Raw genomic sequence first — 19046 nt, 5'->3', positions numbered from 1 at the left:
CTTGTTGTTTTTCTTCTTTTGTCTTGTTTTGAATTGTGACATGGACTATGCACAGTCTGTGCCTCCTACGATATATTTACATTACATAGCTATTATTAAGTAGCTCTCTCAACAGATATCTCACAAAATGATTTTTTATTAAACCTATACTGGGTTTTCTGAAACCCAGATTATCTTGGATTTCTTTGTGCGATTTTACCCACACCATGTAATAAATGTGGGGATAATGTGAGATGAGTTTAGCAATCTAAAAGCAAAGGGTGCTTGAGTAGCCATGCTGGAATAATTCTGATGATCATCCAGCCCAGCAGGAAACAACAACAACAAAGCAGAGTAGTTGAGTAGTGAAACCACTGTTGCTTTTGGATGGTCAAAACCAGCTGTGCTAAATTCCATTATTTATTCCAAGAACTATTAGTGAAACTGCTCCGGTGTGATTGGCGAACACCCCGAAATCTACCTTTGGGCTTACATGGGGAAAATTAGCTCAGAAAGGAATGGTTACATGTTAGTTTTAATTTGTGCAAAGTTGTGGACTTAGGAAATGACTGGACTGAGACAAGATTTAAGTTTCAAAATAAAAAGAAAATATTTATTGTAGGGAGGGGTACAGAGGAGAGAAATGTGTGGTTAAAGCAATGTTACTATCAAAAATACACTTAACTGCAATGAGGCATTTTAGCTTAGAGTCCTAATTGTGTAAGTTCCCATGTGGGCAAGAGAAAGAGGCTTTTTAGAGAAAGATGCAGCTGGATTTAGGAAAAGGGAATAGAGATAGAGTTTGGGCCCAGTGAGGGGTGAACGCTCATATCACCTGGTCTTGTCGAAGGACTCTGGGGGCAACCAATGAACCTTGTTCCTCAGGGACAGCTCAGGCCAAGGCGGGTGCAAGAAGGCTGGAGGGGTTAGTCAGTAGAGGTGAATCCAGGAGGGTGTTTCCTCCATGGAACCAGCTTCCTATGTTAGTGAGGAAGACTGGGCATATCAGGCTGAGCAAGAAAGCCGATCTGAAGAGTGGCCCGAAGTACTGAACATAGCCTTGTGTGATGGCCTGAGGACAGTACATCACCCAAAGGCTGTTGGTAACTCCGTTAGCTAGTATACTAAAGGCACAAAAATCCCAAGGAGCACACTGGATCATGTAACTGGGGATTCTTATACCCAAGAACATATCCTCAGGGCACATTCCAAGGGACCTTTTTTTTGTCGGACAGGTGTGTTGGGCGAAACCAGCAAGGATTCCATTGTTGCTGGTCTTTTTTCCTGAGTGTTACAATATGGGAATTGCTGAGGTATGGCAAGGCTTTTGTCATGAAAACAGAGTGCATAGACATGAGAAGGGAAATCTGCGTAGATGGAAAGGTCCAGTAATCCAATCAGTACTTTTAAAGGGTGCATCTCTAGGTCCGTATAGCTGACTAAACCGCTTTTGTGAAGATAAAGATTTACCTCCACAAGCCTTATCTGTGTTCTTTCCTGCTGAGTTAACAGGCACATTAGCTGGCTGCTATCCCTTGCAAAAAGAGAGGATTGGGAGGCCGTTCACTTGGAGGGCAGAGTGGCCTTGACAGAGAGTTATCCTGCTTTTAGTTAACTTCTGCTTAGAATATCCCAGCATTAGGGAGGGTGTGCATCTGCTCCCCTTTCCAATGTGCTTGTTAGGAGCCAAATCTAGGGGAGACTGGCCCACTGTCACTAAGTGACCTGTCCCCATGTGGTATAAATGGAGAGCTCATGATGCTCTGAGGCTCCTGAGCATACCAAGAGTGAGATCTCCAAGCCTGGAGACTTAAACACAAATGAGGGGGCTCCTGGGAGCTAACAGAAAATCATTACTAGTAACAGTACGTGCAGAACAGGGTTGTCAGAGTTCTTGGTCAAGATGTACAGAGCTGCTTAAGGTGTACTGAAGGGCTTGCACTTGCCCAGTGGAATTGCTGACTTCATCGTTTATGCCCCCCTCCAATGCCATGTTACAAGCTGCTTTTTGGAACTTCCTTCCATTTATAAGCACTTTGCCAGGTGGTAGGGCTGGATTCGGTTGCTCTCTGAATCCAGGTCAAGCAAGGCAGGCTAGAGGTACGAGCTCTGAGAGGGGCTGTTGAATCCATGAAGAGCTGAAGATAACTGAGAGCCTTTTTGGCATGCAGGGACTCCACCCCCTTCCTGGACTCTTAGGGCAGCCCTGAGGAGGAGGAGCTGTTTCTGGAGTTAAGGCCTGGACTGGGGATTGGGTCTAATCAAGCAAGGCTTTTCTTATTTTCTTACATATTAATGTATTAATATAGTGTCACCCATATAGCACTTTTCAAAAAAAATGAGAGAATAGGTCTTTGCTCCAAGGGATTTATAATCCTAGATGTCAACATGATAGAGGAGAGGGGAAGGAAGTGGAGACAGGAGTAAACAGTAGACGAATTTGCATATAGTTAGTAGCTGTAATGTGTAGAGCATCTTGCTATGTGGGTCACATAGCACATACATCCATGGACAGTCTCTACATAATTCAGACAATCTTTAGGCAATCTATTTTACCAAAAATGGTTTCAGCCAGTGTCCATGTGACTAGCATATTGTTAAGACAGATCATCCTTAATTATATATTGAATTCAGAAGTGGTGCTTGGACTTTTTTTTTTTAACCATCATCTTCATGAAACAAATACTGTAATATATCTGTATAGTATCAGCTGCGGTGGCGCATCATGGAAGCAGTTTGCCTAGAGTGCAAGAGGCTGTTAGTTCAAATCCCTGCCGGTGTGCTTCCCAGACTGTGCCTAGTAAATATATCTGTAGTCACCTATACTGGGCAGTAGCAATATAGGAAGGTGCTGAAGGCATAAAATCATATGGATAGACAAATCTATGTGATCGCTAGGAGTTGACACCGACTCGATGGCATAATCTATAGTATCTATACACAAACCCAATCCTCAACTACTAATCTCATGACTAAAGTCCAGCAAGCTTGGGTGCCCAGAAGCACCCACCATCTACCAGAAGCACCCACCATCATTCTTACAAAGGCTGTAAGCAGTCTTCCCTCTAACAGGAATTCCCAGATGTTGTTGACTACAACTCCCATGAATCTCCAGCCAAAGGCCATTGCAGCTGGGGATACTGGGAATTGTAGTGAACAACATCTGGGAATCCCTGTTAGCGGGAACATTGTCTGTAAGTGTGAGTGATCTGCTGGCATGAGTGCGTGGTTGATGCATTGAGTGGGACTTCTGGTGCATTTTTGGAGGCTGTATGTTTGTACAGCCTGTTTGTAATAATGCCTGGATAGGACTTATGATTTGGTTCATAAGCAGAGGAATAATTTTTCTGTGAAATGACGTTATGAGAGTTCTAATATTTTATTCATAATAAATAACATAATATTATGGATGACTTCCCCACAAATTTACCTATCATTCTGCCTGGAATATTGTAATTGAGATAGTTGAGCATGATCCAGTTTTGTTCTTGCCTTCATCAGCGGCCAGCAGAAACTGTGGATGAGGAAGAAAACATAGGAGCAGAACATAAAGCTCAACATCAAGAAGACTATGCAGCAATGAATGGGGAGGCCGATCAGGGTGGAGAAACTGGGGAGACCATCCATGGAGGCAGTAATGAGGAGCAGGAAGGTCTCGACCAACCTGTCCAAGAGGAACCTAGTCATGCATATGGTGGAACAAATGAAGAAAATGGTGAGCACATGGATCTCAATGGCCATGAAGAAGAATCAAAAGAAGGTACTGATGATCAAATCCAGGTAACATCTCTTTGCTCTTTTCTTATGATAACGCTTCTCATTTGTTCCAGCAAAAGATCTGACCTCAGTCAGCATACTCAAAATCCCTGGAGTTTCAGCTTTGAAGCAAGTCTGTTTATCTTTTTTAACCTCCTGGATGATCCCTGTGTGACAGTGCTCTCAGATGGAACACTGACTGAAGTGTTGTGAGAACACTGCAACATTTCTGTTTGTCATAATATGAAATTCCTCTGAGAATCCGAGATGAAGAAAGAGGAGAGCAGACTGACTGAGGCCCCACAAGACTGAGGGCTCCCAGCATACTATTATTAATGTTATCTTCCAACAGTGTTGGGTGTGGGTGTGTGCGTGCAGGAGGAGGTCTCCAAGACGAAGTTTTGCATTGAGCGCCAGGTTAATTCTCTGTGACTCAGCTGGGAGCTCTGTTCTCCTTTCCAAAGAATAATCAGATAATTGGTTGTAGTGTTCTTGAAGTTCATGAATCCTTTCCTGCCAAGTGTATGATCACTTTGATTGTATGATCCCAATGAATCATGCATTCACAAGACCATAGACTGGGTGAGGCACTTGCTATGTGCTTTCTCTACCAACATTCTGATTTCAGTCACCAAAGGACTGCTGTGTTTAGTTGGCAGCGGCCATGAATGAAGAGAGCCAGCGTGGTATAGTGGCTAGAGTGCTGGACTAGGACTGGGGAGATCTGAGTTCGAATCCCCATTCAGCCATGATACTAGCTGGATGACTCTGGGCCAGTCACTTCTCTCTGAGCCTAACCTACTTCACAGGGTTGTTGTGAGAAGAAACTGAAGTATGTAGTACACCGCTCTGGGCTCCTTAGAGGAAGAGCGGGATATAAAATGTATAATAATAATAATAATAATAATAATCCCCCAGAAACAGAGAGTAATTTGCACACTACAGATGGAGCTGAAAAAGCTGAAACCATCTATGTGAGTCTGCTCTTAGGCATAACAGGCAGGGATAGGATGCCTAATGAGTTGCAATCATGCCACTAATTTTGAGCCCCTTTGAGCCCGCTTTATTTCTACACCTTAAGGGAGACCCCTCAGCTGTGCAAACTAATCAGGAATGCTGACTTCTTAACCCACCAACTTTTTCATGTAGAGTGGGGGAAATTCTGCTATTGATTATGCAACCATATTGTGGATTAGTTGCTTTCTTGCTGGTCCCACCCAAGATGAACACAGTTCACCAGCTGTGTCTGGTGACCTAAAAGGGGTTCAGAAAGCCTCCTGGTTGTGCTGTCCACCTGGGACTGCCAAGTATCTCTCAGGCTACAAGCATCTCATGTGGCCATGTTTGCTGTCCATGCACATGGCCTCTGCGCATGTGCAGAGGCAATGTGTGCCAGTGCCACACAGGGGCAACTGGGAGTCACCCCACCAGTGTGCAGGCATAGCTTGGGGGTGTGCTGGGATGGCAGCAATGGCTGTGAATGGAGGAGGAGCAGGTACGGACCTGCTGTCTGCTTTAAAGGGGCTGTATAAGCCCTCAAATGGAAAGGCAGGTCTCAGAAATTTGAACAGCCGAATTGTGTTTCAGCACTTCCCTACTGCTTTTACTTGATGGGTCACTAATTGTACAGTCCTGCTTGATCAGTTGCACACAATGCAAAAGCCAAAAAATCCTTGCCATGTGACAAGTTAGCATACAATTGTGTTTGTTTTTCCCCTCTAGGCTGATTCCAATTATGAAAAACCTTCAGCTCCAAGAGTCACCATTACCAGTCCACAGGAAAGTGAAAAAAATGAACAAACCAATGAGTACGCTGCAGTAGCATAGACCTATTTCAAAGGACCTAGGTTCGCAGAAAATGAAGAATTTTATATTTGGAAGGCAGAGCATCTTTTTCTGAGCTTGATTAATTTATAATGTGACAATAAGGTGGAATTTCCCCTCTTGAGTCCTGATGTAATAATGTGGTATCCAGTACTTAGTTGATTATATGAATGTTTATTAAGAAGAAAACTGAATTATAGTCCCAATATTTGGTCTTTCCCTTATGTGAATGCTAGGGAAAACTTAATAAACAGAATGTTGAATATTGAACTAGCCCCTATGTATGCTCACAAAAGAAGTGGTTAGCAGTTCATTTAGAAAGATTATTTTTGTGATTTTTTTTAAAGATGGAAAATCTGTAATATTTTTATAGCTGAATAAATATCTATGAATATGAGCTGTGGCTTATTTCCTGGATCTAATTTAGGAGTAGAAGCCAAATTCTCATCTTATACAGAAATAATGCCTTGATACAGAGCTGTCAGTGAGCTCTGCTGAAGACATGTGACGCTTGCACTCTCAGACGACTCCACTCATTTCAAAGGGATGTGATGCGGATCTGCTCCCTTCATTGAAATGAAAGGGGGAGCCATTGCAAGTGGATGAGCTCCATGTGCTGAGTGGAGCTCTTATGTCTGGAACAGATTCCTGGATTGGGTGATAGTATGTAGCCACAAGATGGACATCTACCACATCCATTGGTAGTTTCAATAATACAAATAGTTATACTATATTGTTGTGCTTTAATAGCCCCATCTGGTATTCATCTGTTTTGAAGCAAGTCTCTTTGACCTCAGTAGGTCTTATTTAATTGACTTCAGTAGATCTTATATTTAGGATTGTATGCAAAATGCTTTTAGCACAATCCTGGTATTTTGTTCTGTGCATGCCAGATCCATTTAAGTCCAAAAAAGCCCCTATAGAACTGGCCACCGGCTACTAACAGAACAGTCAAGGCAATCTGCTATATTTTTTGAGGCCCAGAGTTCTACATTTTAAACTTGGCACTTATCCAACCACAATGTTGTAGCTGGATAATATATATGGGAAAATGTTACTAAAAAATAACATCAGCTTGCAAATTGTGTTCTTATTGGCTCAAACTTGAGCTCAAACAAAACAGGCATATTCGGTGGTTGACATCATGACTAATAAAACATAAGGAAGGACTGCAGGGACATGCTGGAACCTGCGTGAAATCCCCCAGTTCCCTTTGCATGCACTCTGTTGGCAAGAACCATTAGGGATGTGCGACTGGGTTCGGTTCGGGGTCAAACCGAACACACACACCCCATTCCGTCCAGACCAGAACCGAACCCCCACACCAGTTCACGAATTCTTTTAATTTTTTAAAATTAAAAAAAAAAAGTACCTCTAACCGCTTCAGGGGGCTTCCTGAAGGCTGCAGGGTGTGTGTGTGTCTGTGAATGTTCCCCCTCCCCCCGCCAGCTTTGTTTATCACCACCGCGGCCTGTAAAATCATCCTTTTTGGCCTGTTCGGGCCTCTGTTATTCGGCGCGGTGGCCATTTTGCCTGCCGCCACACGTGCTCAAATGGCCTCTGTGAGGCCTGGCATAGCCAAGGGCCTTGCAGAGGTCATTTGAACATGTGCGGCGGCAGGCAAAATGACCGTCACGCTGAATAACAGAGGCAGGAATGGGCAAAAAAGTATGGTTTTATGGGCCACAGCAGTGATAATCGAGGCCGGCAGGGGGAGGGGAACCTTCACGGACCTTCCCCACTGCAGCCTTTTGGAAGCCCCCTGAAGGGTCTAGAGGTACTCCCCCCCGCAAACGTGAACCCCCCCAGACCGAATTGGACTGGGGGGTGGGTTTCGATGGGGGCCGGACTGAACTGGTCCAGTGAGGTTCGAGTTCAGTTCGCACTCGAACCAAAGCGGGCTTGCTGGTTCCATGCACACCCCTAAGAACCATTTGTGTTTTGACCACTCCCTGCATTCCAAAAGTGCTCCATAAGATTGGAAACACTGACTTTGCTAAAGGTAAGTGACATGTTCTGATCTTCCAGAGTGCAGGGAGTGCTCCAAACACTAACATCTCAGTGGTGCTTGTGTAGGCTGAGCTTCATACAGGCTTCTGATCTATGAATTGATTTTATGGAATTCGGCTGATCAGTTCTGGTCTGTGGTGGTTGTGGGAACACAATGTGTAGCCCTTACTCCTGTTAAAATTAGTTATTCCCCTTGTTGCTTTTTAATAGGGTGATTCCTCATTTTGGTTCATAGATTCTGATAAATAATTCAATTACCTTGAACCTTTTTTGGCTTGGTAACACAATTTTTTTTTTTTTACACATTTTTATACCACCCAAAACGCAAGTCTCTGGGCGGTTTACAACAAAACAATAAAAACAACAGTTAAAAAGAATAAAACATTACAACAATTTAAAATTTAAAACATTAAAACTATTAAAAACACAATTAAAACAATCTATATATTTAATCCTCCTAAACGTACCTGTTGCTAATCCCATGCGTGGCAGCTCTCAGGAGAACAGCTGCCTGGGGATAGCGATAGTGATGTGCACAGACCCGCACCTCCACGGTCCGACACTGTGGAGGGTGGCTCTTTAAGGGTGGGGGAGGGTTACTTACCCCTGCCGCCACTTTCCCCCCTCCAGCGCTCCCCATTTTGTAAGCATTTGGGGCGGCAGGGTACCTTCCTGCCGCCCCTAATCCCGTTCCTTGTCAAATGTCTTCAAAAGCCTCCCTGCACATGCGCACGCTGCACATTCCCCGCCGCTCTCCTCCCCCCGCCGCTCTTGGAGATGCCAGGGAGGAAACGTGAAACATTGTGCATGCAAATACTTGACATGGACACATTACCTCAAACACAATACTTTTCAATGGAAGCAGCACACACATTCAGCTGTGGGTCATCAAGTAATAAGACATGAATTAAACAGGTGCATTTGTGAATTTGTGTGCTCTTATTAAGCAAGCCCTTAAGCAAATGTTTCAAGCCTGTGACTTCAGTACAATGGTGGCTTATTTGTGAGATACAAGGGAAGTTTGAATCATTGGGGATAGTTTTTATCGCGAATAGAAAAACCTAAAAAAAAAAAAAATGTTCAGAACTTCCAAGACCAGTGTAATGCCATACTCTCTGATATTACACTAACATAGATATTGGTCTTCTCTGCCCTGTTGTTCTAGCATGGGCACAGGTCAGTTTTTAAAAACTAGAGCCCAATATAGATCATCTTCTGCTTTTTCGGGAGGATTCAAATTCTATGAGTGCAGCACTGCAGTTCTTGAAAGCAGACCTATCTTTCAGCATGCTTAGTCTACCAGCCAGACTCTATTCAGATTCCCTAGTCTTCCATTGCTATGTTATCACAAATGGCATTCACTGTATGTTTGTATAAACAGAGGAATGGGGTAGCTACATTTTCCCCTAGTCCCCAACCTTTTTGTTATGAGAAAATGTAAAGGGACTGTTACTGCTGTACAACATTAAAGGCTGCTACCACTGCCTGCTACCACTCACTCTAAGCTCCTTTTAAAGGAGTCAGGCTCCTTTAAAATTTACAAATAAGATTCCTATGCATTTTTCTTTTGTAGTAATCTTTGACATGAAACAAACACACCTTGTACAGATTCACTGCATGACATCATTTCACTACACAATAAGTTGCACCATACATATCTTTGACAAATCATTATCACTGACTGTGTTGTTTTCTCTGTATAGTTTTATATATCACTATTAGTATTAGAACGACTCATTCTGATGTTACCGTTTCTATAATCAGCACAATGTTGATCACTCTGCTAGAATTAGTGGGGAAGCTCACTGCAGATACATAAGTCCATTTTGGTACATTTATTTGCAATACCAGTAGCAATATTGATAAAACAATTTGAAGACTACAACATGCATGAAAATATTCCAAGGTCAAGAGTTCTCATGTTCCTTGACATCTTCCTATCGATAGCACATGCATATGTACTGAACATGCCTTCTAAGTGGGACTTTCTCTGCAATGTCTGTTTTTAGTCACCTCCAGTGTAGTGGATTTCTCAGACCAATATATGCAAATTCAAGACCTATCCCAAAGCTGCAAGTCTTATTTTGAAAATGTTTAGTGCCAGGTGACAGTGAAGATCAGTTCACATACAAGCACTATATGTGTAGACTCCCAACCTCTTCCTTTGTGAACTTGTACTGTAATGAAATTTGTGGATAATTTGCCACCAGCCAAGATCACAGTGTCATGTGCCATCACAAACCTTTAAAAGAGTCCAGCAGTTGTGCCATCACAAGCCTTCTTTAAAAGGGTTTTAAAGCCTTCTTTAAAAGGGATCTGTGTTTCGGATGAATGGATGACCTGTTCACCACAATCACAGTTCAGTGACTAAGCTGAAACCGTCCTCTCCATAAAAACAGATGAACAAAGAACAGCTGAATACATACTGTACACACTGATCATGTGAATCATTCCTGAATAATTACAACAGGATACTTATGTCAAGATTTTTTTTATTTTTAATACAGTTTCTGTTTGTGACAGAAAATCAGTCCATCAGGTCCTGATCTGAGAAAAAGGAGATGCTCTACAAAATACATAGACTGGTTCATAATCTTTTACACATATTTCCTTTAAAAGAACTAGAGCTATTTTATTTTAAAATATAAAAATAACAGAGCATGTTAGTGAAAGGATGGTACGTGAAATATATGCCCCTGACTGATCCAAAGATCCATGAGTGCAATACCTGGATTCTGCTTCCTCACCTCAGTGAGTAACCGGGACAGCTCAATTAGTGCAGAAGTATACTTGTTTTGTTTTGTTTGTTTTGTTTAGGGCGTCAATTTCTAGAAACACAGTTTGCGGTAAACTAACGCAGCACGGAATAGATTTTGAGCATTTTTAAACTTGCTGTCTGTGCCAATGGTCTGTGGGTTTTAAACTTGGTTTTAATTGGGAATCCAGTTTCTTTTAGCCTTCTGTTTTATCCTGTTTTGCTGCATGTGTGTCTGGAAAAAAATGTTATTTTACTGTGATTTATTATTGTGAGCAGCATTGTGCTGAAGGAGTGAGATATAAATATTTGAAATAAATGATAGTCTATAGATTGTAGACCATCCATCTTCCATGACTGGGAAGGAACTGGGAAGTGAAATGTACTAAAAGACTGCTTGCGGCCTCCCGGCCAGGGATTCCCTCTTGTGTTGCTGCGGCGTGAAGCCGCGCTGCAGCAATACATGATCAGGAAGTCCGGGTTAGCGGAGCACTCGCTCCGCTAACCTGGGCTAAGGGGAGGACTACTTTGGTGGGCTAGCCACCAGGGAACCACCGGGCTCGCCTGCGAGCCCTCTGGTTCTCACAATGACTGGAAAGTGGGCTTAGATCCCTTAGCCCGCTTTCCCGTCATCATGAGAATACCCTCACTGTGTTGCAGATGCCCTTCTGGCCATCCCCAGATACTCCGTTCTTTTTCTTCAGTGCACCTAACCTTTCAAAGAAAGTTTGCCCTTAGAAAACCATTCAGGCTGTGGCTCAGCTTCTGTATGATCTTTCCCCTTATTTTTGCTGGTTTGTTCATGAGGTGGGAGAATGGAATCAGCATTGCCCTCTCTGGCTGTAATATGCAAACTTCACTGGCCCTCATGCAGCGCAGCAAAATGGGTGGTTCAGCATTGTGCCTGTGTCTAAACCTCGCCCACACTGTTGCTGAACAGCCCTGCAACCTAAAATTGCATATGTGCAGTTGTGCAAAGCAACATTGATTGTTTCTAGTGGATGTTGCATCATGCAACTATGCTTGCCCAACCTTAAGTTGCAGCACAACAGGGCTGTTATGCCACAGTGCAGGCAGGGTTTGGACACACACAAAACTGTGCTGAACACAAAAAATGTGCTTCATTCTGCTATATGTGGGCCACTTTAAAAAAAACTTTAAATAAAATATATGTTGAGAACATATCATAAAATCTGTCCAATAGATTTATTACATAAAAAATATAATCATATGTCCTTGTTCCTTTTGATGTTAGAGTGCTTATTTCTTATCCTGTGGCAGACTGATTTTCAAGGAAATTCCAAATAACTGAAAACACAAATTTACTGAAGTTGTTGTTTTGGTTCCTTTGGAAAAGGTTGGCCAGTTATCCCTAGTGAGAGATTGTGCTTAAATACATCTGAGTGAGCGTAGAGGAGTGCTTATTTATATTTATTTATTGTTAAATTTATATACCGCCTTTCATTTAAATAATCTCAAGGCGGTTTACAGCAGAATTTAAAAACAAAATTGTAAACATGACACAATTAAAATATTAAACTAAAAATATAAAACAAGTCTGATTAAAAAATTTAAAACACAAGCATAAAAACCAATACAAAGTACAAAGAGCAGCAGCAGAGACAATCATATAAAAGCCTGGGTAAAAAGCCAGGATTTTGTTGGAAGTGAAGGACTCTGCGCTGCCTCATGTCTCAATGACAGAGGGGGACAGACTAGTGAGTCAGAGGGCTAGAGAGGTCAAGACATTGGCCATTCCTTCTCTACTGCTCTGACACTATCCCTTTGGAATGTAGATTGCTACTCTCAGGGACACTCCTTTCGTCCCTGCCTTGCCACTTCCTCTTCCTTCTCTGTCCTTTTCTTCTCCCTTGCAACATGCAAGCTCCTCTCTCTCCCTGCACCGTGTGTGCAGAGATGCATCCATGTGCATCCAGCTAGCTAGCTAGGTTAGAGATCCTATCTCTCCACTTTACTATCCAGAATGGAGTTCACTAATAAATATTCCATATATTGATTCGAAACTATGAACTGGCTCCAAGTTATTTTACTCTTAGCATATACGCATGCCTGGGCAGACTCCGCTGTGTTGTGCCTCTGTGCACTTTGCTATACTAGAAGGGTATCTCTTACCAGAGAGAATCGCCAACAGATTTGACATGCTTTCTAAAAGCTGTGATGGAGACTGAGGAGTGACTAACCACTGGGAGAGCATTCCAGACTCTGGGGGCAGCAACAGAGAAGGCCCTGTCCCACGTGCATGACATCTGAGCCTCCTTCATTGTCGGCACCCGGAGCAGAGCCCCCTCAGATGACCTCGTCAAGCAGGCAGCAAACCTTGGGAGCAGGCAATCCCTCAGATATCCCGGGCCCAAACCATTAAGGGCTTTAAAGGTCAAAACCAGCACCTTGAATTGGACTCAGAAACAAACTGGCAGCCAGTGCAAAAATTTCAAAATGGGTGTGATGTGCTCCCATCGGTAAGCTCCAGATAAAACCCTAGCTGCAGTTTCCGGATATTCTTCAAGGGCAGCCCCACGTAGAGTGCGTTATAGTAATCCAACCATGACGTGACTAAGGCATGGGTAACTGGCCAGATTTGCCTTCTCAAGAAAGGGGCTCAGTTGGCACACTAGCCGAAGTCGTGCAAAGGCACCCCTGGCTTCTGCCTCCAGAGCAGAGCCGGGTCTAGTAATACCCCCAGCCTGCGTACTTGCTCCTTCAAGGGGAGTGCAACCCCATCCAGAATGGGTAAAATCTCCTCAGCTGCTGAGTGGTCCAGCAGAACCAAAAGGGACGCACTCCCCCTGTCTACTTCCTGGCATAGGTCATCCACTAGAGCGACCAAGGCAGTCTCAGTCCCATATCTGGGGTGGAAGCCAGATTGAAAAGGGTCCAGATAATCCTTATCATCCAAGACCCTTTGCAGCTGGGATGCCACCTATTGGAAACAAGCCTGCTGCTGAAGAGGAATTGGTGCTGCTGTTGTGTAGTGGCTGAGAAACTGAGCTGCAAATCAAGCTTTCCCTGGTTCAAATCTTACCCTTGCCATGAACTAATGTTGGAACATAGGAAGCTGCCATATGCTGTGTCAGACCATTGGTCCATCTAGCTCAGTATTGTCTACCTAAACTGATAGCAGCTCCTCCAAGGTTGCAGGCAGGAGTCTCTCTCAGCCCTAACTTGGAGATGTCAGGGAGGGAACTTGGAACCTTCTGCAAACAAGCACGCAGGTGCTCTTCCCTAAGGGGAATATCTTACAGTGCTCACACATGTAGTCTTCCATTCAAATGCAAACTTGGGCAGACCCTGCTTATCAAAGGGGACAATTCATGTTTGCGACCACAGAACCAGCCTTGCTACCATCCTCCATCCCTGGCCACAAAATGGGCTTTTGACTCTCCGCTTTCAAACCTGGCTGAATCTTTATGTACGGTGCTTTTTGTTTTCCTAGCAAGCAGAGTTCACAGTTCCGTAGAAAAATACAGAGGACACAAGGCAACCAGCAAAGTGATGTGGCTGAACACCTTACAATTCCTTATCTGTCTTGAAAGGGATAAGAATCTCTAGATTTTGACTGTCTAAACAAGCCTCCTCTCATATAGTCACACATACATATTATTTATGTTTACATTTATATCCTGCTCTTCCTCCAAGGAGCCCAGAGTGGTGGGCATGGCTACATTTCTCCTCACAACAACCCTGCAAAGTGGGCTAGGCTGAGAGATATGTGACCAGCCCAGAGTCATCCATGGAGCTTCATGGCTGAATGGCCATTTGAACTTGGGTCTCCCTGGTCCTAATTCAACCACTACAGTCTTCTGGCTCTCATATATCATACACATACACATCTATAATTCAGGACTAACCAGTATGCAAGAGGTTAAAATAAAATTTTAGAGTTTTATTTATCCATTTTTATGTCTGTATGGTGAAGGTCTGTGGACTGTTAATAAACATGATTCTGTTTCTAAATAAACAAATGTGGTTCTCCCACCACATCTTGTTTGTCCCTTTGTATGTTCTGCAGAGTTAGAATCTGCTTTTTTGGCTTCTAAAAGTTTGTCATGTACATTGATCGCTTTTCCAGTAATGGTCTTCACCAGTCCTTGAAGCCATGAAACAGTGTCACTTTTATGAGGGGAATGGGATGGGGCTCTGCCATAATTCTCTCTGTTCTCTACTGAGCATTTTTCTCATGTACATTGATAGACCTGTACATTATTAATCATTAATAAACTAGTACCAGCATTAGTATGTTCCTAAACTACTGTTCACCTAGTTCTTCCTTCCTTCCTTCTTCCTTCCTTCCTTCCTTTCACTACGAGAATAGTGGGGAGTGGGACGGGAGCAGACTCCAGCACAACAAACGGGTCATTTTGGGGCTACACCAAAAATCCATAAAGCTGAATCTGCTGACACACAACTGAGGAAGAGAGGGCAAATGTGTTTTCCAGCCTTTAATTATAATGACTCACTGTAGTATGGGAATGAAAAGCAGATAGAGGGGTCGAGGCAGCCCGTAGAGAATAACCAGATGGCTGGAGTGAAATCGCTGTGCAAATCAGAAGGGAAGCACCAGATGCAAACATCCTGAGAGTTTGTTCATGAACACAAACAAGATAAAAAGGCAGTGATTGCCAATCAAGCTATACCACATTTGATCTTGGTGCAAATTGCACAAGTGATTGCTCTTCTGTTAAATGATGTTTTGGGGGTTTCCAATCCAGGAGGAAAGAGCATTTTGAATCTGCATGAGAGGTTGGTATGAGATGCTCAGCTGAGAATTATAGTAGTCCCCCACACCCACCCACCCCGTCCAGAGGTGACACTTGTTTCATGACTTCAAGGAAACGAAGGGCTGGTGACCATTACTGGAAAGGTTAGGATTGTGGCTCATGCACTTCATAGAAACCCAATTGCCCTTGGCCGTATTTGGTAGTAGCATTCTCCACCTTCCCACCTCACCCTTAAGGCTGCTTGCCTCATATTATTCTATTTAGCACCTTTGCCTTTCCTCAAGCTGCTCTTTTCTGCTACCCTCTACTCCCTTTCAATTTCAGGCAGCAGTGGTAAGATCATTACACACACACACACACCCAGGTCAGGAAGCTGGGACAAATGAACCATTGGTCCAATAGATGGGTTAGACTTGTACAGAAGGATAGGAATATTTTGAAAAGTGTACACACATAGAGGAGTAAAAGAGTGGCAGCCAATTAATATTTGCTTAGAGCTCACCAACACACCTTTGTGTGCCACTGAATGCAAAAGGGTGATTAGGGTTCAGCCTTGAATATTTTCATTAACCACTGACAGCCACTTTCTAATTGTGATTTCTCATCCTCGGCAAGGCTGCTGCAAAAGAACAGTTGTGTTTGCCCTTTTCTAAACAATGCTTTTCCAGATACAACATCATGGCTTATTGTTCCAAAAATTGGTGTAATTTCCACTGATTTCAGAAATAATGTTATCAAAAGGGAGATGGAAAGGATGTGGATATTGCAGTCATCATTTTAAATGTCCTTTTGCAAACTCCAGGGTAAGATTCGAAATGTCACATTTCTGCTCTTCACAATCTTTAATTAAACTTCACATTGGAAAGGTCATTGTGTCCTGCATCGCTGCTGCCCACACATGACTGGCTTGACAGCAGTGAAGGAAAACGACAGTAAACACGATTTCTACGTACATGAAAAGAACAAGAACAAGTTGTATAGTAGCTATAAAGCACAATAAAATGATAATGATTTGTATAGCACTTTCCCTATGCAGCTCACAGTTCACATACATCCAGTAATCCTTACAGCAACCCCATAAGGCCCTGCATGATTAGCATCTAAGATAGGTGGGGAACCTGTCTTGATCCTGATCAACATAGCCTGATCTTCAGTCTCATGGCATGACCCCGGTTCTAGTGTTGTGAGAGAGGGAGAAAAATCACTCTCTCTCCACTCTCTCTACTCCATGCATCATTTTATATATCTCTGTCATGCCTCCCTCTAGTCGCCGTAGTCATGGTTAGCTCTCCATAGTCTGAGGTGGGAAGATAGTGGCTTGTGTAAAGCCTTCTCTTGAGTTCATGGTTGAGCTCAGATTGCAATTTGAAGTCTCCAATTCATGTTGTTAGCCAGAAAAACATCACAGTAGCAGTAGTAAACAACGTGTGTGAATCATGTAGCCACCTTTGTCTGAACCAAGACTTCTCAGGTATTTTTAGTGGCAATCCTGAGGCCGCATAACAGAGAATCTGGGATCTTTAGTAACCCTAGATTCTTTAGTAACCACAGCTTCTACTCTGCTGGAAGGTTATTCATAGTTTCACTGCCACACTTCATTATACCATTGATTAGGGATTCTGGCCAATATTGGGGGAAACCACTGGAAAATACATTTTGCTGACAAGATAATATGAAGATGTAGCTTCTCCACCAAAAACAATGGAAATAAATAGCAGGCTGGTGGTGGTTTTTTTTATTTTTTTAAACTAGTTCCTTCTGTTGAGAAGGCCATCACACTTTTCATCAGGACCAGGCCTTATTTACTCCAAGCTTTGTATCCCATTTCCCCATTTCCTAATGAATTGTTCAAAATGGCTGATAAATTAAAAGCAAAAGGAAATCACAATAGAAAAGATAGTCAACACAAGGAAAAATAGCAGCACAATGACAAAAGCTAGAGTATAGCTACAAAAATAATTACATAAGAGCTGCTGAAACTAAAAATGTCTAGAAAACACAAAACGGGCAGAAAGGGGGCAAGTCTCAGGACAGAGTTTTCCACATCCTGGGCATCACAATAGAAAATGCTCTTTCTCATGTTCCCACCGACAACACTTCTGACATCACATATGGGCCCCAACTGTTCTGAACACAGTGGACAGGCAGATTCAGGTAAGCTGATTTTATTAAGATAGATTGATTCTGTTTATCTTGCATTACGGATGGTGGGGTGCTAGTTGAAAGGTAATGATTTGTCTAGAGCCACTGAGTGAATTTAGGACTAAATTGAAATTTGAATCAAGGATGTGTTATAAAAAGTTATGCGTACCAGATGTGCAGCCTCCTTTGTTAGGAACCTCCACTCCACCTACATTAACTCTACAAATGAGGCTGTGCATTGGATTCCATAATGTTCAGTGGTTAGAACTCCAACACACTGGAACATGGTCTTTTGAGCCCTGAACACCCAACTTCAACACTCACTCCTAGGAGAGGACCATCAGCGCCCAAAAAGGTTTTTTAGGGAAAGGCCTAAACCTTTTTTATGATTATTCCTGGTAGAAAGAGAAAGGTTGACAGCCAGATTAAATTTCTCATGAGTAGTTCAGAAGCATTGTGATGAATTTTTATTTACACTCACCTTCAGTGGCTGGATCAAAATGGTATGGATTTGGAGTCTGCCTGGTGGGTTTTGCTGTGACACCCTCCCATACACACCTTACCTTGAAGACAAGAAAGCAGAAACGCAGCTGGACAGCAGCCATTTTGAATACACCTAAGCAAGCTCCGTAACATGATATGCATGTGCAGACCTGGTTTAGAGCTGGAAAAGGTTCAGAAGAGGGCAAGCAAGATGATCAGGGACCTGGAGCAGCTTCTTTTTGAGGCAAGGCTACAGCACGTGGGGCTCTTTAGTTTGGAAAAGAGGCGACTAAGGGGAGCCATGATAGAGGTGTATAAAATTATGCATGGAATAGAGAGAGTGGACAGAGATAATTTTTCTTCCTCTCACTACACTAGAACCAGGGGTCATCCCATGAAACTGACTGCCAGGAAATTTAGGACCAACAAAAGGAAGTACTTTTTCACACAGCGTGTAATTAACCTATGGAATTCTCTGCCACAGGAATGGGTGATGGCCATTAGGATGGATGGCTTTAAAATGGGCTTAAACCAATTCATGGAAGACAGGTCTATCATGGCTACTAATATGGTGGCTATAGGCCGCTTCCAGCCTCAGAGGAAAGATACATAACCGTGTATACCGCTCTGAGCTCCTTGGAGGGAAAGTGGGATATAAATGTTAAAATAAAAATAAAATAATAAAATAAATGCCAGTTGCAGGTGAGCAACAGCAAGAGAGAGGGCATGGCCTCAGCTTTTGCCTGTGGGCTTCTGTAGTGCTCAGTCACTGAACCATTCCTCCATTCCCCTAGAGAGTGAGCCGGAAGTGTACCCTGTCCTGATTGACAGGTGGTGACCTCTAGTTATCAGCCACTCAGCACACAGCGGGTGGGACCTAGAGGGCCATGAGGCAGGAAGAGAAGTGTGTCTTTGTTCAGAAGCAGCTAGGCGGGAGGTGAGAGGACGGGTAGAAGGCTTAGTGAGGAGCAATGGAGTTTTGCTGCCTCATGGTCAACTGCTAGCCTGGAGAGTTCTCTCATGGAAGGACATCTGCAGATCCTTGAGAGACAGGATTGCAGGGAGCCTGAATTCTCTCCTGGAGTTTGAGGTGAGTTCAAGGGGAAAGGAAGCCAGGGCTTTTGGCTTCTGGATGTTTAGCCTAGGGAATAGTTTGTTAGTCAGTTTGCATTAGACTTTTCTTTTCCTTTCATGTGCTCTGTATATCCCTGCAACTAGTCTATTGTTGTTTTTACCTAGAATGCAACTAAGCAATAGCTGTTGCTCATCCATCCTGCTAGGGCATTGAAAGAGTCTATGTAAACTAGATGCTTTTGTATTTTCTTAAATCCATATTCTTTGCAATTGGGTAACCATGA

General features: G+C 43.1%; 1 protein-coding gene across 5 annotated transcripts in view; it reads left to right on the top strand.

Annotated features, from left to right (window-relative positions):
• The window catches only part of DCDC2 (doublecortin domain containing 2), a 115469-nt gene extending 109513 nt beyond the window's left edge, over positions 1-5956 (top strand). For 4 of the 5 annotated variants that reach the window (XM_053246909.1, XM_053246907.1, XM_053246904.1 and 1 more), the window contains 2 exons: positions 3481-3759; positions 5458-5956. In XM_053246909.1, the coding sequence (XP_053102884.1) occupies positions 3481-3759; positions 5458-5562 (384 nt within the window). In that variant the 3' untranslated portion in view covers positions 5563-5956. The remainder of the gene's footprint in view (positions 1-3480; positions 3760-5457) is intronic. The other variant, XM_053246908.1, reaches the window with a different exon arrangement.
• Positions 5957-19046: the final 13090 nt, after the last annotated feature.

This window comes from Hemicordylus capensis, chromosome 4 (genome assembly GCF_027244095.1).
Source record: "Hemicordylus capensis ecotype Gifberg chromosome 4, rHemCap1.1.pri, whole genome shotgun sequence".
NCBI classification, from domain to species: Eukaryota; Metazoa; Chordata; class Lepidosauria; order Squamata; family Cordylidae; genus Hemicordylus; species Hemicordylus capensis.
The sequence above is the reverse complement of the archived record's forward strand: the minus strand, read 5'-3'. Positions and strand labels throughout refer to the sequence as shown.